Here is a 21,117-nt window from a genome sequence, read left to right on the forward strand (position 1 = left end):
TTTTTGACTTTCTGTAAATTCCCGGAAGTCTGCAAAATTATTCAAAAATTTTATTTCTTTCTTGTTTTCGGAATAAACAAATGCAACACTACGCAAAATAACTGATCCAAAACATAGATGTCGCGCGTGTCTAGTGACAGATGCACGCACGTAGCTTTTGGCGCCAAATAAACAAATGCAAATGTCAAGGAGTGTGTTTTGCAGCTGGCAGAAAGTGCATTTGCGTCTCAGTTTATTCCCTGTTTTCTAATTGAGTTGTTTGTTTTTACTTTGTACGAAGATATTTGCTTAAAATTCTGAAATGCCAAAACGGGACTACGTACAAGATAAAGGCAAGTCTAAAGCAGCATATAACTACAAACGATAACTAATATGAACTAATTTACAGAAAGCGTGAAGACATTTTTGTCTGAATTTTGCAAGGAGGATGATAACGGCAAGAAACAGTTCGTTTACGCCAATCAACTTGTGAAGCTTGCACATCGTGAACAGATACTGCTTACAATAGATCTCGATCATGTGTCGGAATTTAATGAAGAGCTTGCCGAGGCCATTATTAGTAACAGCAGACGCTATGCGAGCATATTCGGCGACGCCATTGTAGAATTGTTACCTACCTTTAAGGAGCGTGAAGTTGCCGCCAAAGACGCTTTGGATGTGTATATTGAGCATCGTTTGTTAATGGAATCGCGATCGCGCAATCCCATGGAACAACATGATCACCGCAACAATTTCCCACCCGAGTTGATGAAGCGATTGTAAGCGAGTGTTAAAATATTTAATGTTTTATTTATTTTAATAACAACTCTTCTTACATATGTGCTCTGTTTTATTGCATTATTAGTGAAGTGGCCTTCAAACCGCACTCCAATGAAAAGGCCAAGTCCATTCGTGAAATCAAAGCAGAACATATTGGAAAATTGGTAACGGTACGCGGCATTGTAACGCGTTGCACCGAAGTTAAGCCGATGATGGTTGTTGCTACGTACACATGCGATCGTTGTGGTGCTGAAACGTATCAGCCAGTTAATTCGCTAACATTTATACCGGTGCAAGATTGCCCCTCAGATGATTGTCGTATTAACAAAGCGGGCGGGCGTTTGTACTTGCAAACGCGTGGATCCAAATTCGTTAAATTTCAAGAAATCAAAATACAGGAGCATAGTGATCAGGTGCCCGTAGGACATATACCACGCACCATGACCATTATGTGTCGTGGTGAAGTGACACGCATGGCGCAACCTGGTGACCATGTGCTGATATCTGGCGTTTTTCTGCCATTGATACGTTCCGGATTCCGACAAATTATTCAGGGCTTGCTATCGGAGACATTCCTGCATGCATATGTACGTAGATACTAATTAATATATGTATATATTCGTTGTTTATATTTTATAATTGTTTCTAATTGTAGCGCATTGTTTGCATTAATAAAAATGACGAAGCCAGCGACCAAGAAGCCGAGCTCACCGCTGAAGAATTGCAAGAGTTGGCTCAAGATGATTTCTATGAGCGTCTCGCCACCAGTTTGGCGCCAGAAATTTATGGACACTTGGATGTAAAGAAAGCGCTGCTGTTGCTTTTAGTTGGTGGCGTAGATAAGCGTCCGGACGGTATGCGTATTCGTGGCAATATAAATATCTGCCTAATGGGCGATCCTGGTGTAGCCAAATCACAGCTACTCAGCTACATAAGTCGTTTAGCGATACGTTCGCAGTATACCACCGGTCGTGGTTCATCGGGTGTTGGTTTGACAGCTGCCGTTATGAAGGATCCACTAACTGGCGAAATGATGTTAGAGGGTGGCGCACTAGTACTTGCCGATCAAGGGGTTTGCTGCATTGACGAGTTCGACAAAATGGCCGAACATGATCGTACGGCTATACACGAAGTTATGGAGCAACAGACAATATCCATAGCCAAAGCGGGTATCATGACCACCCTAAATGCACGCGTCTCCATATTGGCGGCGGCAAATCCTGCTTTCGGTCGTTATAACCCACGTCGTACTGTTGAACAAAACATTCAATTGCCAGCCGCGCTTTTATCACGTTTCGATCTACTTTGGCTTATGCAAGATAAACCAGATCGCGACAATGATTTGCGCCTGGCAAAGCACATCACTTACGTGCATAGCCACAACAAACAGCCACCGACTCGCATCAAAGCGCTCGACATGAACCTTATGCGTCGTTACATTAATCTATGCAAACGTAAGAACCCCACAATACCTGACGAATTGACCGAATACATTGTGGGCGCTTATGTGGAGTTGCGTCGTGAAGCGCGCAATCAAAAAGACATGACCTTTACATCGGCACGTAATCTCTTGGGTATCCTGCGTTTATCCACAGCACTCGCACGTCTGCGTCTGTCGGACAAGGTTGAGAAGGATGATGTTGCTGAAGCGCTACGACTTTTGGAAATGTCTAAGGATTCATTGAACCAGTTGCACGAGCACCAAAAGGGACAGTAAGTATAGCATATTAAGTGGGATTTGAAAAATTAGTTATTATTTTTTTCTTGTATTTTTGTTTTTTAGTGTGCCCAACACTTCGGACAAGATATTCGCTGTTGTGCGTGAATTGGCCGGTTCGAGTAATACCGTTAAAATCGCTGATGTTATCGATCGCTGCACAACCAAAGGCTTTAAACCGGATCAGGTAGACAAGTGCATTGAGGACTACGAGGAGCTGAACGTGTGGCAAGTCAACATGGCGCGCACAAAAATTACTTTTATGTAATGACAATTTAATTATATGTATGCAAATGTATGACGCATAATTAGCACCAATAAGTACAGATAATTCATTTTTATGCAAATTCATTAATTTCACTTTCACCTTAGTTATGTACATGCTGTTTTGTATCACTAAACCTGTCCCATTCACAATAATTTCTTGAAAGTGTATTTTTTTGTCGAACTACAACAATAAATGTTATGGAAATAAAGTAAACAACTGTTATTTAATTCCAATATATTTGAAATAAACGCACAATGCATATATGTACATCTGCGTTCACAATACACATTCACATAGATAATAGTAAAAATAACAAGTATGCTCAATTATGCTCGGAAATATACATTCGTATTCGGTTTTTGAAACATATACACATATCATATAAAATAGACACTACAATTTTAAAATTCAACTACATATGTATGTAATCGCTTGGATTACAAAAAAAAAATAAGAAAAACTACTAAAATGGCATCGCGTTTAAGTACCTCGAGTGCTCTAATTCTAATACCAATGGTGAGGCAAACTAACTAAAACAAGCTAAATGAAAATATGTTAAAAAAAAATAATATATGCACATATATAAAATGTGTGCTGCACTATGTAGCAACTAAGCACCACAGTATCAACAACACGCTCACCGCGCTCCACTAGTAGAAAAATAGCAAACGCTCTTGCGCCGATGTGCTAAGCAATCGCCAAGTGCGCTTAATCGATATATACTGTAGGAATGCGCGTATACAAATTAAAAAGCCAAATGCCATGGTTAGCCACCACAGCCAAGAGTTTTCATGCGATGCCAACTCCGTGGAATTCTTAACAATGAGCGTCCACTTGGCCAGCGACAAACCGAAGCCGGACAATGCACCGTAGCGTGCAGCAATCGTCTGACAAAAGCAGGTGAGCATCAAAAAGCCAATCCAATTGAAGAGGAATGCCACCATGAAGGCCAATATGAACATGGCATCGGTGCCGAGCACACTGTTGTCATTGTTGCTGGTCAAATTCTCAGCATCCGATGCATCGATAGCGATAAATGTTAGAGCTGGCGCAGTGCCATTCGAATTGTTGCTACTGCCGCCACCATTAGTCGGCGTATTGCTGTCACGTAAATGCGGCGGCAGCACGTGTGAATTCATGAATGGCAATTCGCCATTTGCTGACTTCTGCCGTTGCACTTCTTCATATGTGGGCAATTTGACGTCCGATTGCATTTTTGGCATATCGCCAGACATTATAACGCCGCCTGGTGGTGGTGGTGGTGGCGGTGGTTGTGACAACGATGAGTCTAATGGTGGCAGCGACACCTGTAGATACGGTGGTGGCAGCTGCTGTTGTTGTTGTAGCTGAATTGTTGCATTTTGCTGCAGCTGCTGCTGTGGCATGCCACCAACATTATTATTGACGAGCTCATAGGGTGGCGGTGCACTAAAGTCGGCCTTTGGCGGACCCAGCTCCTGCTCCTCTCCTTGCGACGCAGACGCTGGCGTCTGTTGATTATCCGACATGTTGCCCATCTCGGTTGCGTGCGTCAAGTGGACGTTGGCGTAGTGTAGTTGAAACTGTAAGTGAAATTTCGTAGTGAGTTTCGTGAAGTATTGTAATTAACGGTAATTTAACGGTATATGCATATTTATAGCAGAAATGTCATACAAACACGCATTTTCGTTTTGGTTATGCAATAAAAACAACAATGTGCTTCTGTTTACTTAAGACAATATTTATTATATTTTAATACTTTTTTGTGTAATAACGTCAGTGGGTGTAATAATAAATAGTAGTCGTTGTATAAATATTTAAAAAGGACAACTCTTGCATTTTGCAAAAAACAATTGCTTAATTGCAACAATGCGCGTCAGTTAGGTGCTTTTTTCGCAGTTTTTCATTTTCGGCGTTACGTTTAAACGTTAATAAGGCAATTTTTGGCGAATAAAAAACGCGCGTACACTGGTGTGTGTGAGACATTTTTAACTTAGTATATGTAAGATTTATTTTTTAGCGTTACTTGGACAACTGTTGCCTCTGTGGATTTGGAAATTTTATGCATATAATTGTTTCTAATGTCTCAAGGTCACTTATAGCAATACCAAATGCATACTTTTGAAGCATTTGCAAATGGAATGCGGATTTACGGAAAAAGAGTGTGCGAATTTATATAAAAAAAATGATTTAAATGTTTGTAATTAAGGAGCAAATGAAAAAATATTTGAAATGCGCCTAAAAGTTGCAGAAAGCAAACGAAATTAGTCACAATTGAGCAACAAAATATATATAAAATTTTTTCATTAGGCTTTATGGCACAATTTTTTGTGTGTTTAACGGTCAAATTAAAAATTTAGCGATTTCAAAATATATGTATAAATTAATTTTAGCGCGTTACATATTCTTATGTACGTTTTTTAATAAACAAACAATAAAAAAATAAAATTACATAAAAAACTCCACAGAGTTTGAAATTGTCCAACGCTTTTGGTTATAAAATTTTTTTTTTAAACAAAACTGTTGTGAATTAAATGGCATTAAAGTGCAAAAGCATGTCTTTTAACGTATTTCTTTGTCTTTTATGTGCTTTACTTCTCTTCCAACACGTGCTCATTATGCTTAGTAATTCTAGTAGCCGTTAGCGTTGTAAACTGTTGATCAATTTCCGCATATATCGTTTAGCTGCCAGTTGTAAGTTAGCTGCACATCCATAAATATATGCTCGCGGACTATACTGTGTACTCTAGTCAACTATGGTTCTCAGTATCTCTCTAAATATATATATAGGTAGCTAAATTAACGCTTAAAGGCTGCAGCTAGCGGTAAAGTTTTGTAGTGATGTTCACCGAATGGTCGACGCATGGGCAGACGCGTCATACCGTCCACTTGGTCGAGACCCTCATTGTCGTGTGCCGCCTCTGCGCTCTCATTCAACTTTTGCCGTTGCTTATCATAGCGTATATACCACATTAGACACAGTATGACCACAACGAGCAGCGCTAATGTGGCACCACTCGCAATGCTGGCAGTCTCGAGCATAGCACGTTGACGTGTCGGCAAATATGAGCCATCGATCTCTTTGTACTCACAACGCGGTCCCATAAAACCGGTGGCACACTCACAATTGTAAAGTATTTCATTGTGAATTTCAACCGTGAAGCATGTGGCATCATTTAGGCAATACCAGGCGGCATATGTAGGCGGACAGCTATAGATGGGGAATGTGATGTTTGGGCGCGGTGTAGTCGATGCCGCGGCTTCGGATGGTGCGGCCGTTGGTAAGGGCGGTGGCGGCGCTGCCGGTTTCTGGATGGCACGACTCGAGCAAGCGCCGGCAAAGGGTGAGAGCACGATGAGCGCTAGAAAAATGCCGAGTAAACGTTCTGCATCCGTTGGATGTATGGTCGTTGCTGCCCGTCGCTCGGGCATTATACAAACATATATGTATGTGGGTTAAAGTAAATGCGTTTGGAAGGTTACGTTTGTTGTTGGTGTTTTAATTTTTAGCTGATGTGTTTAGCTGGTTACGCTTTGGTGGATCATGCGGCATTTCAGCGGCAGCTGTTTAGTGGTATTGTCTTCGGTGCACTGAAAATTAACGCAATGCAATTAATTAAAAAAACATAAAGAAAAAATAAAACTAAAAGAGAATTATAGGCAACAGCAACCAAACTTTATTACAAAATAAAAATTACAATTAAAATAAAAAAAATTATTAGTATTGGAAATGTTGGCAATAAGAATTTTAATTATTTTTATTATTAATAAATTTGTTATTATTATTTTTTTATTTTGCTCTTGTTTTAATTTTTTTATTTTTTTTTTTTTTTTCTTTTTTATTTTTTTTTCTTTTTGTTTTTTTTTATTACTTTTATAATTTTTTTAACGATTTTTTATTTCAATGCGTTTAAAGTGAATTATTTTTAAAGCATGTAGTATTTACAAAATGAAATTATGAAATATATAAACATAAATACAAAACTTTTTACAAAAATATATAAAAAAAGAAAAACAATTATAATATGTTTATATTATATTATATAGCGACTATGTTTTCGTTGCTTCCTCCGTTTTGACAATATTTTTTTTTATTTAAGCGTGTCAATTATATTTACATACAAAAACTGTTTATTGCTTCATGGCACTAAAGATAATTGCATTACATATGTATGTTCGCATGTAGAACTCTGCAGACTCGCTGGTTAATGGCGGCATTCCTTAAAGCGTAATACAGGCGTGCGTTAGCGAGGCTTGTGTAAGCGCGTTGCAGCATGCGCCCTATAGCGTGAAAATAATCACTTTTTAATTTAGTAACGGTGATTTCAAAACAATCAAGCAAGCAAAATTTATATGTAGAAAAAAGCACATGTCACGTTCACTGTAAAACACGTTTATTTAATTACCTTTTAGCTTATCTCAATAGTGTACAAATTCCGAATGCTGTTTTTCACCGCACAAGGCAATTGGAAGTCACTAGACAATATATTTCACGTTGTACAAAAACAAAAAATTTCACAATCTTTTTAAAACACTGAAAAAAGTACACTTCTAGACAATTTGTTTCCACTTTTTTCTATTATTATTTGTTTTTAATGTTTTGCTTTTTTGCTTTTTTTAATATTTTTTTAACCTTTTTTTTTAAATACTTTTTATTTACACCCATTTACAAGTAATTTTTTTGTAAACACTTCAAACACTTTTTCTTAATATTTTCTGTACAAAACACACACTCACATTGCGCTATACATCGCTACAGTGTAAGTTTCGTTGCTTTATGAGCACTTAATACACTGCTGCCTGCACCGGTTTACTATAATAGTTAACGTCCAATTAAGTCAGCAGTCAGCAGGCGTTGAAAAAATGCCAACGCCTACAACAGGCGACAAATAAGTATTAGACACGATTTGATTTGGCGCATCTAGTCGCAAGTAGAAGTAGTAATTTGATGAAATGCTTAAATTTCTCAATTCGAAGATTTTATAACACATATGTATGTAAGTATATACATATGTAGTAGGTGTATGTGTGTTTTGTAGATGCTCAGGCTGCGCTTGATTAACTTCTCAAGACGATGATGTAACTTCCTTCATGCGCAGTTGCCTAGTCAAGGCGTATAGACATATATATATGTTTGTATGCGTGTAAATTTAAATACAAAACTATAATTTATGAAGATCACCACACCCTTTAGGGGTTATACTCGTATCTACATACATACTTACAAGCCTGAAAAAAGGCGTTTGTCTATTGTGATTTTTTTTAAGTCATTTTATTTAATAAATAATAAAAAAGAAAATAACGTTAACTTCGACTGCATGGAAGCTATAATACCCATCACGTATACAAAAAATTGGTGAAATTCCCAGCCTTACTGTGTGGACGCCAGTAGGGTAATGGACCATTAAAAGTCTCAAAACTAGGCTAGAGGTTAGCAATACTGAGAGCAAAGAGACTACTAGATCTCTTGCGAACGATCTTGGGCCAAAAGGCTTTGGCATGTACCGATGGTGTTTCTCACGACAGTCGGGAACCAGATTTTTACCCGACCAAGGACTGTCAACTCGGCAGAATTCTGTTGCTACAACAACAAAAACATAGTTGCCCAACGCTGGTCAATATTCCGCGAAGCCCAGATTGGACAGATATAAGACAGGCTTTGCTGGTAGAAGTGGTGCAAAATTGGAAGAATTGATTGTATTTATAAGACATGACAATATGTCTGAAATTCTGTTGAAACACTAAACCAAATCTCATACAAATATTGCAATGTGACCATATACATGATTAATCACATGAAGTCAGTACCTTTATCAACATAAACTCAACTCATGGGAAGAACATTCATTCAGGAGCTATCCGGGTTTGGAGACACCACCGTTATTGGGAGGTATTTCTTTAAGTATGACATTTTTAGAATTCTTTCCAAAAATAATCTTTCCTAAAAGCGTGAAAAAATCTTTCCATTGATGTTTTCATTTCTCATGTGGAACCAAATTAATTATCTATGTATACTAACAAACTAGGACAACCTTGAAACTCAACTATACAGCTATAAGTACACGCAGTCATAATGCTAACGACTTACATGCATATGTATAAGCATTTAGAAACTAAAAATACTATACTCGTAGATAATATTTACATCTGTACATACTTTTAGTAGTGTTATTGTTATGTAAACAACTTTTAGGTGTTAATACACTTAGCTTAAACTCACTTTCTGTCTGATTGCCAACACCCCAGCAATTCGACGCGTGGTTCCCACTGCTATCATCAGAGTTAAATAGATAAGTGCTCATATTATATCATAGTACTTTGTTTGAATTCAGCTTACTAATCACGCGAAGCACGTACGATATCTGTTTCGTACTCAGAGATTAACAGCTTTTCTTTAATGAAAAAACTAAAACAGTTAAACAAATATTTTCTTCTTTTTTTTTAATGATAACGGGTATGTGTGTGTCCGATTGCAGGGAAATATGCCAATTTGTGCTATTAAAACTATTTATGAGCAAATACGAATATACAAGTTTAATATTGACACGGGGGTACTTCCAGGTTCCAGTTTTAGAAATATGAAAGTATTTAAACTTGTTATTTGGTGCAAGCACATTTAATTGAGGTCGTGTATAGACTTTTTGAAACATATACAGTATTGGCCAAAACGAAAGCAACCCTCTAGGCCAACTTTTGGAAATATACTATTAGCTTATACTTGTATATTCGATTATAATCAAATAATATAGTTGTCATTATATTCTTCTGATTTTAAAATGTTGACCTAATATTCTTTATTGCCTACTATAATTACTATAACTTGATATATACAAAGTATATTGCTCAAAACTATAGTACTAACTCTATATTTATACACCAATGACTGGCATTGGAAGTACTCCCTCTCTTTTTATAAAGCATTTCAACTCAAAATAGAAGGTTGTGCCAAAAGTATTTGCTTACAATCTTGTCTTTGTAGAAGAAGCAAACACTATTAATTTGAACTACAAAAGCACTTGGATTTTCAGAAGTATGAGCACATCAATACAGGCCACAAAGTATATACAGAGTAATTCCACGACAATCGTATGTACATAACCGCAACGAACAGCATTTTTTAGTTAAAAACCGCCGACAACACACATTCAAATTATTTGGAAAATATTTCACAACCAGCACAGCAACAAAAATCACATGCATACATATTGTATTTGTGATTAAAAATCCAAATTAATTATAAATACTTGCTACTTGAGATGACAAAAATAATTTAAGATATTTTAAACAATGATACGGCTAACAACATATTACTGATTTATTTTCGAATTTCAATCACTCATTATCAGCATAGATTAGTAAAAACATTGATTGATGGTAATAACTGTGTTCAAGTAGACTAAACACTTAAAAGTTCAAGGTACGATAAAGCAGTTGGTTATACCAAAATATTTTCCATTTAAAACGTTTTATCAATTTACCCTTTCAGGTCGCGTCAAAAGAAGTTTATTTACTTTGTATGTAGTATGTAGATATGTACACTTCAAGGAAGAGATACAAATGGAGAGATCCAGGCTTTTGCAACTACGATCAATTTACATAGATAATTATAAAATTGAATTTTTAGCGGTGAAGGAGTTTATAAAATAGATATGGAAAGAAAAACTAACAAAATTAATGCTATAATTTCATGAATTTACTTTTTGATTGATGGTGAAGCGGAAAGTACTTTTACGAAATATACATATGTCCATACATATTTACACCCAGAACATTATATTTTAAGTTTGCCACGAAGTTTTTAATATCCACAAGAAAATGTCGGTGACCTTGTCAGCTTGTTGACGTGAGTCGATTTAGCCATGTCCGTCTGTCTGTCTGTATGTACGCAAATTAACCTCTCAGCTACTACAAATTTAACGATCAATATCATGTCCTTGTAAGGAAAACTTTTTTATTTGATTAGATATCATCACGAAATTTGGCATAGAATATATCATAGGAAATGCTACAATCTCCGAACATAATGTTTAATTGCCATATAAATTGGACGAAGAAAATGAAGATACATATCTTTGTATAGTTTAATGTTATAAGAAATACATCTGTGAAGGTTATTAAAGCTTCGGTGCTGCCGAAGTTAACGCTTTCCCTTGTTTTAAGCTTCAATAATACTGGATAAAAAGTACCGACTTTCGAGGCCAGAAACTCAATACATTGCAGTTACGGTTCCTTGACTTAATACCCATACATAACGTTACATATACACATTTACGCCAATACTTATGTATATAAAAGACATACATATGTATATTGTCATTAAATACATTTGTTAATATATAAGCGCATTAAGTACACGTTTAAAGAGAAATATTTATTAATTTGAACAGTTGTGCAAAGCAAAAAGTGTTGGCATAGCAAATTATTTACCGCTTTCACGTCGCTTTTGCCAATAGTCATACATATAAATGCAATAAACTGGTTATCAGCTAAATCCCTATATACATATGTATGTGTGTGTATATTGTTGTATCGCAACCGCTACATTCATATCACACACAATCACATACTTGATAATCGCAAAACAGTTGCTGATAAATACGCGATAAGGTGAGCTTACAGTTAATCAAAAAAGTAAATAAAACATTCAAAAGCGTAGGAACATTTGTACATATGTATGTGTGTATATCAGTATGTAGAATACACAAGCACTTGATAGTAACCTACTAAAAGTAAATGTCATGTTTCGAAAATAAAACTAATTTAGAAAAATAAAAATATTGTTGTTTCCAAAGTCAAACATTTTTAGTTAAAAAACCGATTTAGAATTATGTAGTTGAAAACTTTCAGAATCCAAAAATTAAAAAATCAGAAGAAAAATTGTTCTTTTAGTAGGGATTTAAAATATTCCAAAAATAATTTTGAGGAATGCAGCAGGGTAGATAGTGTTTCCAGCTATAATTCAGGGTTCTATTCCGGTTACGTAGGCTCGTATTCACTATCAGTGAATATTGCTTTTAAAAAAATGCATGTTTACATTTAACTTGAAATCATAGCTGAGTAAATAGTTGATCAAGTTTTCACCTCAATTATACAACTTGATTGTCCAACATTCGCTGGAGACAATACTTGTAATCATCTTGTTAACAAAAGTAGTTTTGAAGTACAGAAACTCCCATTAATGTAAAAGGAGAGTACATATACTCAAAATGTACTTGTATTTTCCAGTGCTTCTTTGCATGAAGTAATATCTCAATGGTAGGCAAATAATACTTCGCACTAACTTTTGAGCGAAAAAAGTAAGTAATGTATTTATTAAAAACGCAAAGAAAAGAAGGTAAAATGCGACCAAAGAACAGATTTCTTTTATTTGATTTCACTAAACATAATTTTGGACGTAGAAATATATAATAAACATTTCCTACTTATTGAGATTTATTAACCGTACTTTGTAACTTCTAAAAAAATAGTTAAAACAATAAAAAGTGTGGAATTGGGCTGGATCTTCACATGTGAGTATTTTATAGCATGAAAGGGTATAAAAAGATTTTATCTTATTTTTGGGAGATCATATGTATGGGAGCTGCATCCCATAGTGATACGTATCGGTGGTTCCCACAAATAAACAGCTCCTTTAGGAGAAAAGAACCTGTAAAAAATTTCAACTCGATATCTTAAAGACTGAGAGACTAGTTTGCGTGTATACCGATAAATCACGCTAATCTTATATATATATGCATATATATGTATATTATAGGATCACCGACGTTTCCTTCCGGATTTTACAAACTTCGTGGAAAACTTAATATATCCTGTTCAGTCTATATTTGGTATATGTAATTTCACAAAAAAATAGTGCACTAGTGCATACTTTCAAATGTTTGTCTGTATGCACTGTTATGGACTTTGCGGCAACGTTTTCACGCACCCGCAAACGTAGCACACTACCAACACCTGCAACAGGAAGACGTAATTGCGGTCACAAAAGCAAACATAACGCGTGCTTTAGCGCGGATATATGTGCATATGTATTAGGTATACGTATTCTAAGGTACTCCCATTGTTTCACCAATGTACATATGTATGTAAATGAGCAGCTGCTTCAATAGTCACATTTCTTATTGGTTGACTAATATTGTAAATAAACGTGTTGAAAAATAAGCCATACTTAAGAAAATTAAGTAATAATATGTACATATGTACGCACTAGCTAAACATACATTGTATACGAGCATGTGGGTGTATTTCGCACCATGTTAAACAGTTTGAGGCAGTAATGGTAAGTGCTAATTCATATAGCAGGGAATATGCCCATAGTTTTATTTGTGCATAACTGATGAAATAATTCGGTTTCGTACTTGCTGAAACAAAAATCGTAGTACTAAAGAAAAATCGGCGAGGCGAGTTTTAATCATCTGCCGGAGGAAGTCGCGTTGCTTCAAACATAAAATGCTTTGCATTATTTTGAGTTGTGTCTATAAATTTACATATCGTCACCTGAAATGCAAAATAACGTAACAACATTTTCGGAAATTTACATTGGCGTGAATGAAACACGAAATAAAATGGAACATAAGTGAAAAAAAAATTTTAATATTGATTAAAACTGGTTTATATCTGAGTGCAGAACTTGAAAATGTTGAACATTATGTATGTAATTTGAAGTAGTGAAGCGTAATCAATAAGACACTCAATTTAGAATTTTTTGATGATACGTTATTTTGCATTTCAGGTGACGATATATAAGCAAGAAATGATCTTAAGAGGTTGCGAGTTTTCTCTATAAAGCTTGTAGTTTTTGCCATTTGGTAAAATACAAAGACTGTGTTATAGAAGTGCTTAGTAGATAAGAATCCAAAGCTTATGTTTCGAAAACAGTAACTGTCCATTATCTAAATTTGCTACAATAACAAGCCAAACAAACAGACAATAAAACATTCATTGACATTAAAGTTTGAGCATAAAGAATATTTCTGTTCTCGGCTTTCGTGTGAAAAAAATTTTATTCACATAATTCCAATATTTATAAAAATGGAAGCATTATAGTTATTACACAGCTATTATGACATACTAATTTTAAGGGGGAGTAGAAAATGTTTTCTGTTACATTTTTTTCCTCAAATGTCATATTATAATGTACCATTGGCTTTAAAAAATGGATTTTAACTTAAAAAAAAAAATCAGAAAAATGGTGTTTCTTTTAAATGCACTCCCCCTTAAAGAGAGTTGTATATACTTTTGACTTCAAAGGTACATACACAATATAAAACCAAATATCAAAGAATACATTTATATAAATCAAGGCATCGCACGATATAGAATTACGAATTTATTAGGAATCAAACATTTATTTCTCGGTAACGCAACCGGATAAACGAACCATGCATAATGTATGTCTCAATTGACCTCCTTCCAAGTATGGGCGCAACGAAACAGCGACAGTCAATAAAAGCTACAAAACAAGGAGTTTCATGATTCATTCACTAAAAACTACCACACACAAGGATATTTCTATTTTTATCATTCCCATTGCCATTACATGGGCTTGCATTGATAAATCAATTGACTTCACTGCGCTGCAGTGGCGCGTCTCCAATTAACTCAACGTCAAAGCGATATTGTAGCAATTCCAACAAGCACAATCTGAACTTTAACAATTCATTCAATTTAAGTTGACCCTTCACGGACAATATCGTTTTCGTTATTTGTATATCAATTTCGAAGACAATTTACGTAAGAATAAATAATCAGAAACACAATTACACAAATAATCTTAAGCTTGTCATTGAATGAAAGCTTAATGGCCAATCCACCTTGTATTTTTATTATGTATTTTGTTTTACACTTTGGCTGCGTTGGCCATTTTTCCCCCATCGATCAATTAGATTTCTAATACGATTGTCAGTATTTACCTTTATACGAAGATTTCCAAATTTCTCGCACAATATATAGTAAAGTTATTTCTTTATCCGCTTGCACTGTTTGATTTGCAATTTTTCTTGTTAAATTATACTAATTTTCTCAAATTAAACGTATTTAACTGGTGAATCAAAACAATTGCCAATAAACTTTTTCCGTCCCTTATGTCTAGCCAATCATCAATGAAATAAAAAATTTCAGTTTTCTACTGTACTTTTAATTGTCAAAATCAGAATAATGCAAATGTCAAAAGGCCATGTTTCAAACCCGCTTTACTAGGTTTGAAACTTGAATGAAATTTGCTACAGTGCAGCAAAAGTTTTAATTTATATGCAAATATTAAAAAAATGTAATATTGAGGGTAAATAATTTTATATACTTTTCTGGTTTCATTATATTTTAAACTTCTCTCGTGTCTTGTAATGTATGAACAATCTAACTCTGGGACAATCTCCGATCAAATTGTTCAGATCGGACCTCTATAACTACATATAGCTGCCTTACAACCTGATCTAAAAAAAATCAAGACATCACATTTGAGGATATTAAACAATTTCCATTTTCAATAAATTAGTTATAGGTAATGTTGCTTTTGTAAATCGACATCAAAGTTTTGACATATTCGAGTAATAAATGTCATAATATGATAAACGCCAATTGAGAAAATATACCACAAAATAATTTTCAAAAATCACATAATTTCATTTTAAAATAAAAATATTTTTATTTTTTCTGTGTAAATGCGAATCCATTTTAAATCCACCAACAAATACACATTCTCACTATTACAATATTCACTCCCTTCAACTAAACCCGGATTGTTGTTAAGTTCCAGCTTATTTGTCCTTGGTGTCGCCCTTACCACCACGTATTCTACCGGTACGACGGGCAGCGATGAGACCGACCTTGCGACCAGCAGATGTTCCACGCTTAACTGTGGAAGCTTTACCAATATGTTGATGGTTACCACCACCGTGAGGATGCTCAACGGGATTCATAGCAACACCACGCACCTTAGGCCAGCTGTTACGTTTCACCTTGTATTTGTGGTATGCACGACCAGCCTTCAAGATGGGCTTGTCGATACGACCACCACCGGCAACAATACCAACCATAGCACGATTGGCAGAGGGCACAACTTTCTTGGCACCAGATGGCAGCTTAACGCGAGTCTTCTTGGTGTCAGGATTGTGGGCAATCACGGTGGCGTAGTTACCAGATGTACGCGCCAAACGGCCACGATCTCCGGTCTTTTCCTCCAAGTTGCAAATGATGGTACCTTCAGGCATCACGGACAATGGCATTACATTACCGATTTGCAATGTGGCTTTGCGGCCGCAGTATACGAATTGGCCGGTATGCATACCCTCAGGGGCGATGAACAATTCCTTGCGGATCTTGTAGCGGTAGGGGTCACGGAAGTGTACGACAGCCAATGGAGCGCCACGGCCGGGATCGTGGATGATCTCCTACAATTGCAACATAAGAAATTTATAAATAAAAATTCACAAGTTAAAACAATAAATGAAAATTACCTTAACAACACCACGGATGTATCCATTACGTTCGGAGAAATCGAGGGGTCTCAATTTAGCGGCTCCCTTACGCCTCTTAACATGGGCCTTGAAGACGGACCCAGCGCCTTTACGTTGTGCACGAATAACACGACCCATTTCTGGCTTTCAATACCTAGAGAACGGAAAGTATGCACACTTAATATTATAATCGCGCAATTAACTTGTAATATTTTTGTATATATGCGCCATCAAATATGTACACATATGCAGCACTAGCCATCGCCGCCAAGTTTTTGGAATGTTTACAAAATGTAAATTAAATCGATATTAATATAAAATATTTTTAACTTTGATGTAATAATCATGTTAATTTCACGTTTAAATAATAATTTTGCGGCGATGGCTCGTATAAATTGAAATAATTGAAGATTAAATTGTAGCACAAAGCACCCACCAAGCCTGTAAAATTAGAAAAGAAAGAGAAGTGGAAGAAGTAGAGAAGTAGGAAGAAAAGTACAAAACATGAGAATATGACATTTGACCGACAATACTGCCAACCGTAATGACAGTACACAGCGCCACACTATTGTGAATGGTGCGCACTTCCGTCTAGATGTGGTATTTTCATTTTCATTCCGAAAGTGTATAAATTGAAAATATTAGCTGATGGGTAATATCAGGAAATTTATAGTATGTAGATATATCTACGTAACAATTTATATCGAGATTTATTATTTAATATAGTTAATGTATAGCCAAACTGATTTAATATATTTGTTTTCGTCTTTAACCCTTTGTTGAGCACGAGATCACTATAAAATGTTGAAATTCAATATTTTTATTTTTGTTTTATATTTATATATTAATCAGTGCAAATTTACCCTTGCTGCCAATTCTGAATAAGTAATAAATTTAAATATTTTGCATAACTTTATGAAAGCTGCAATTTTGGTTTTTTCATGTTTTCTGAGGGTTAAGTTTTATTCCGTTTTATAAGCTACTTCCGCTCTCTATTTCTAAAAATTATATGGGCGCTAAAAGGAGTTTATATTCTGCTAACAATTCTAAAGCTATTATTTATCAAAAGGTATTATCGCGTTTAGTTTGAGGAATAAGTTGAAAGAGATTCAAAGATAGTTGTTGTGATTGTAGTTCCACAAATTGCTTTACATCAAGTTGAAAGACCTTGACAGGATATAAAGCTGAGATAGTTTCTTTTACGCTGTTGTTCTTGCGGCAGAAAATAGCCCTGAAACAGTTTGGAGGATTGCTTTCGAGTTGGCAGTCATTGGTCGTACAAAAATTCGATCATTTCCGGTTACATAGATCCATTCGTCGTGAGAACGAACATTACCAGTTTCGTAGACTCGGGTGCTTTGAAAGACATTATTGATCAAAAAAATTGTTATTTCTAAGTGAAAGCAGTGAGATATCAAGAGATGAATATAATATTACCTCCATTATTAGCGACATAATCTAAAAATGTTTGCTACTTACATTAATGGAATTGAAAATTAAATAAACAAAATTTAAAGAACACCATAAACACATAAAAAACGTATAACCATGCAAACGAACGAGAAACTTAATAAAAATGTATGTATAACATAAAATTCACCCAGTCATTAATTTTAGCCAATAAATATTTTCAATAAATAATATTAAAAGTTTTTTCTTAAATGCCAAAACGATTTTTTGATATTTAGGGCCACACCTATTGTGACCGCTGAAAAAGTGATTTTTGGGAATTTTGAAACAAAACTATTGTGTGAAATGTTTTAAAATATAGAATATTCATATACCACAATTAAAAAAAATAATTATTCGCTAGTTAATCTGTAAGGTTTGACCCCCGACGGTGAACAATTTAAATTTGTAAAAAAAAAATGTTTAGGCCAAAATTTTTTATCGAAACGGTGTCTTCACAGTCGGTGAGAAAGATTTCTCCGAACCGTCTAAACCGATCGATTGACATTTTCACACGGCCTTCGTAGATATATTCGTCAGGTAAAGATCGAAGGAATGAGATTTTTTTTTATCCACTCTGAAGCGTAAATTTTTAAACATTTATTTTTTTAAACGCCATTTTGTCTAAAATTTTGACTAGTCCTTCGATAACATCCTGTTTTCATGTATTTTAATATTTTTTTTTGATTAAAGACTTAATTTTAAGCCGAAAAATATTCTACACCGTTTTTTTCATAATTCAATTCCGGCTACGAAATTAAAAGAATCAAAAATTTTTTAGAATGAATCTAAGTGAATTAAATTTTGTAAATGTACATTTTTTTATATATCTAATGGAAAAAACGGCACTTAGAATATCCCCAATAAAACGTTGTTTCTAATTTTCACGTGGCTATTAACGCTTGAGAGCAGTTTCTACCTTGTGAGTCCAAAAAAAAAACGTTTTTTGCATATTACGTAATTTACATGTTATTTTCATTTTCATGGTCAAAAAATGTTAATTCTTGAAATCTGTTAGATTACAAAAGTTATCTGGCGTTTGGAAAGTTATCTTCAAATTGATTGATAATTTCAAGTCCAGGAGGCAAAAATTCAGCAATCGTCATGAAATCTTTTACACAATGAACACGTGGTACCAGAATTTGTCAGAAATAATGAAAATTGTTTACTTAAAACCAATTAATTACAAAAAAAAAGACACAAAAATCGATTTTTTCAGAAGGTCATCATTTTTGAAATGTTACATTTTTTTTCTTCTCCTAGTAGCATGGATGTGGAAAAGTGTACAGATTAAAAAAATATTTTTCGTTGTCGTTTCAGAATTTGCTTACGACCGCTAAGACGAGCCGTCGCCGACCAGCCGCCATAGTTTTTGGGTTTGGGTTACAGAAAAAAATTGTACAATTTGTAATTTCGAAATAGTCTTGAGCTAGTTGTAGCGGCGCAAAACATTACTGAAGTAATTTCGAGGAATGGTGACGTACTAAAAGTCCTTGGCCGGATGAAAATCCGAGTCCGTTCCGGTTAGTTAGACCCGACTGCCGTGGAACTAGTTGGTATTTTTTTATAATTAAGCAGAATTTTCTCTTCAAAGCACAACAACACCCCGCACCGCCGCATTTGCCACATCCAACGACAGCGTTAGCTTTAAAAGCTTCATCAAAGAATACACATTCTATTATTTATTTTTTTGCCATTTTAATTTTGAGATTATATATATATATATTTCATATTTATTTCAATTAATATTTAGATATATGCGCCTTATTGGCGCAACAATGCGCACAGTTATATATAAAAAAAATAATAATAATGTTGTAGTTTCGATAGTGAAAATTAAGAAGACAGCATACAAAGGGTTGGCCGGTTAAGAAGTATACATTAGATTCCAACAATACGCCAATTAACACAAATCCAAATACATTTATTAATTAATTACATAACTTATAGGTTAAAAACGAACAAACAAACAAACAAATATACATACATCGATTGAAGTAACTTCCAGTGTGGCTTAAAAATTTTTAAACTTCCATATACTTTTTTGTAGATTTCATTACAAGAACACGAAAAAGCTTAGTGAAAAAACAAGTTTGCAAATGTTGTCTGTATGTATGTATGTATTTTGCAAACAAAAAAGAATATACCGTGTTGCACACAAATAAATATATAGGGTGTTTGGTTGACTGGAGCACTTCAATATGAAGCGCCAACCATGCACTGCGACAACAGCAAAACAAAATTGTTTATGCTTCTGCAAATACAACACACAGCGAAAAACGTTAAGTAGCAAGTATTTTGCAGAAAAAAGCATAAATAATTTTAACTGTTACATTTTTTTAGATTTTTTAGCGTTGGCGTTACAAATTATGTATGTGGTTGTGCTAGAAATACAGTTATAGTTACAGTTATCGGCATTGATTTCGGGCACATGTAAGAGTGTGAGGTGAAGTACAAAAACATTTAGCTATACATACCGATACTGAGCGCAGCAAAAACAAATTTTAAATGTATGTATATGTAAGTGAACTAATTACAATTAAAAATTACAAATTAAATTTGTTGCAGCTGCATATTTTCCCGCCTTTTGCTTCTTTCTGTTTATGATTGCATGTGTTAACTCTTAATTTGTTGCTTTGCTTCTTCTCATTTATTTTATAAACTTATTTTTGTTGCTCATTTAATGCACCATCAACGCATTTATATACATATATATGTATATATATATATTTAATGTATACATATACATATGTATATATGTCTGTGTGTATTTAAATTTTTTTAATTCATTTGTGTGTGTGGGTACGCATTCATCTTTATTGCGAGCTCCGTTTTTAGGCGCTTTGTAAAAAGTTCAGTAAAAAATGCTTAACTAGGCCGTTTAGTATTCTTATGTATGTATATAAACTGCTTCATTTATTTAGCTTTCTTTTTTATCTTTATTTTATGCTTTAATATTTATTTTTCTTTTTTATTTTACTTATTTACTTCATTGCAATGCTTTGCAGCCGCACATTTTGCGTGTTTAAATGTTTTTTTAATTCTTTAAATGTGTCTATTTGCGTGTGTTTGTGTGTGTGTCACGTGTGTAACGCTGGCTGCCAATTGCTACATTTTTATGCTAATATTATTATTAGTATGTTTTTGTTTTTTTGTAATATTTTCTTAATGCACGACACCCCACTTCACTCATTGATGCGCTATTTGTTTTTGCTTTTTACATACATAGCTCGAATTTCATACATTTTCTATGCGTTTTACATATATACCATTTCCGTTTTCCATTCCATATGCTCTACTCACTTTTTCGCATTAATTGTTATTATATAATATATTATCCATTCATTTGTATTTATGTACTATCACTTATGTTTTTACAAATGGCGTTTCAATTTAAATTTTATGACAAAACCGAAATGAAAATAATAAAAAAAAAATATAAAAAAAAATATAAAAAAAATATAAAAAAAATTAAAAAAATAAAAAAAAAAAAT

General features: G+C 34.4%; 4 protein-coding genes across 7 annotated transcripts; 1 reads left to right on the top strand and 3 right to left on the bottom strand.

Moving 5' to 3' along the window:
- The first annotated feature begins 200 nt into the window (after nucleotides 1–200).
- Nucleotides 201–2,952, top strand: LOC120776395 (DNA replication licensing factor Mcm7). Its single transcript, XM_040107013.1, has 5 exons — nucleotides 201–332; nucleotides 389–758; nucleotides 845–1,346; nucleotides 1,415–2,472; nucleotides 2,543–2,952. The coding sequence occupies exons 1-5, from the start codon at nucleotides 302–304 to the stop codon at nucleotides 2,742–2,744; spliced, it is 2,163 nt and encodes a 720-aa protein (XP_039962947.1). The 5' UTR covers nucleotides 201–301; the 3' UTR covers nucleotides 2,745–2,952.
- Nucleotides 2,953–2,961: 9 nt separating this feature from the next.
- On the bottom strand, nucleotides 2,962–14,828 carry LOC120776396 (NEDD4 family-interacting protein 1). 3 transcript variants are annotated; one of them, XM_040107015.1, is made up of 2 exons: nucleotides 14,633–14,828; nucleotides 2,962–4,306 (listed from the first exon to the last, which is right to left on the bottom strand). In XM_040107015.1, exon 2 carries the CDS (start codon nucleotides 4,259–4,261, stop codon nucleotides 3,395–3,397), a length of 867 nt encoding a protein of 288 aa, XP_039962949.1. In that variant the 5' UTR covers nucleotides 4,262–4,306; nucleotides 14,633–14,828; the 3' UTR covers nucleotides 2,962–3,394. The 3 variants fall into 3 exon arrangements, with proteins under 3 accessions (XP_039962949.1, XP_039962950.1, XP_039962948.1); XM_040107016.1 differs by lacking the exon at nucleotides 14,633–14,828 and adding an exon at nucleotides 14,534–14,556; XM_040107014.1 differs by lacking the exon at nucleotides 14,633–14,828 and adding an exon at nucleotides 14,101–14,221.
- On the bottom strand, nucleotides 4,444–7,318 carry LOC120776397 (protein spitz). 2 transcript variants are annotated; one of them, XM_040107018.1, is made up of 3 exons: nucleotides 7,130–7,318; nucleotides 6,890–7,004; nucleotides 4,444–6,314 (listed from the first exon to the last, which is right to left on the bottom strand). In XM_040107018.1, exon 3 carries the CDS (start codon nucleotides 6,153–6,155, stop codon nucleotides 5,523–5,525), a length of 633 nt encoding a protein of 210 aa, XP_039962952.1. In that variant the 5' UTR covers nucleotides 6,156–6,314; nucleotides 6,890–7,004; nucleotides 7,130–7,318; the 3' UTR covers nucleotides 4,444–5,522. The 2 variants fall into 2 exon arrangements, with proteins under 2 accessions (XP_039962952.1, XP_039962951.1); XM_040107017.1 differs by lacking the exon at nucleotides 6,890–7,004.
- A 510-nt stretch (nucleotides 14,829–15,338) lies between the features above and the next one.
- LOC120778168 (60S ribosomal protein L8) lies at nucleotides 15,339–16,633 on the bottom strand. The gene is made up of 3 exons (XM_040109904.1): nucleotides 16,611–16,633; nucleotides 16,175–16,328; nucleotides 15,339–16,108 (listed from the first exon to the last, which is right to left on the bottom strand). The coding sequence occupies exons 2-3, from the start codon at nucleotides 16,310–16,312 to the stop codon at nucleotides 15,476–15,478; spliced, it is 771 nt and encodes a 256-aa protein (XP_039965838.1). The 5' UTR covers nucleotides 16,313–16,328; nucleotides 16,611–16,633; the 3' UTR covers nucleotides 15,339–15,475.
- Between the last annotated feature and the right edge of the window lie 4,484 nt (nucleotides 16,634–21,117).

This window comes from Bactrocera tryoni, chromosome 5 (genome assembly GCF_016617805.1).
Source record: "Bactrocera tryoni isolate S06 chromosome 5, CSIRO_BtryS06_freeze2, whole genome shotgun sequence".
Lineage (NCBI taxonomy): Eukaryota > Metazoa > Arthropoda > Insecta > Diptera > Tephritidae > Bactrocera > Bactrocera tryoni.

Bases quoted from the DNA above. Each gene is read 5' to 3' on its own strand.
- LOC120776397 (XM_040107017.1), bottom strand. From the start codon at position 6,155: ATGCCCGAGCGACGGGCAGCAACGACCATACATCCAACGGATGCAGAA.
- LOC120776395 (XM_040107013.1), top strand. From the start codon at position 302: ATGCCAAAACGGGACTACGTACAAGATAAAG. The intron at 333-388 runs GCAAGTCTAAAG...ACTAATTTACAG, and splicing joins GGACTACGTACAAGATAAAG to AAAGCGTGAAGACATTTTTG. The intron at 2,473-2,542 runs GTAAGTATAGCA...TTTGTTTTTTAG, and splicing joins CACGAGCACCAAAAGGGACA to TGTGCCCAACACTTCGGACA.
- LOC120778168 (XM_040109904.1), bottom strand. From the start codon at position 16,312: ATGGGTCGTGTTATTCGTGCACAACGTAAAGGCGCTGGGTCCGTCTTC. The intron at 16,109-16,174 runs GTAATTTTCATT...TTGCAATTGTAG, and splicing joins ACATCCGTGGTGTTGTTAAG to GAGATCATCCACGATCCCGG.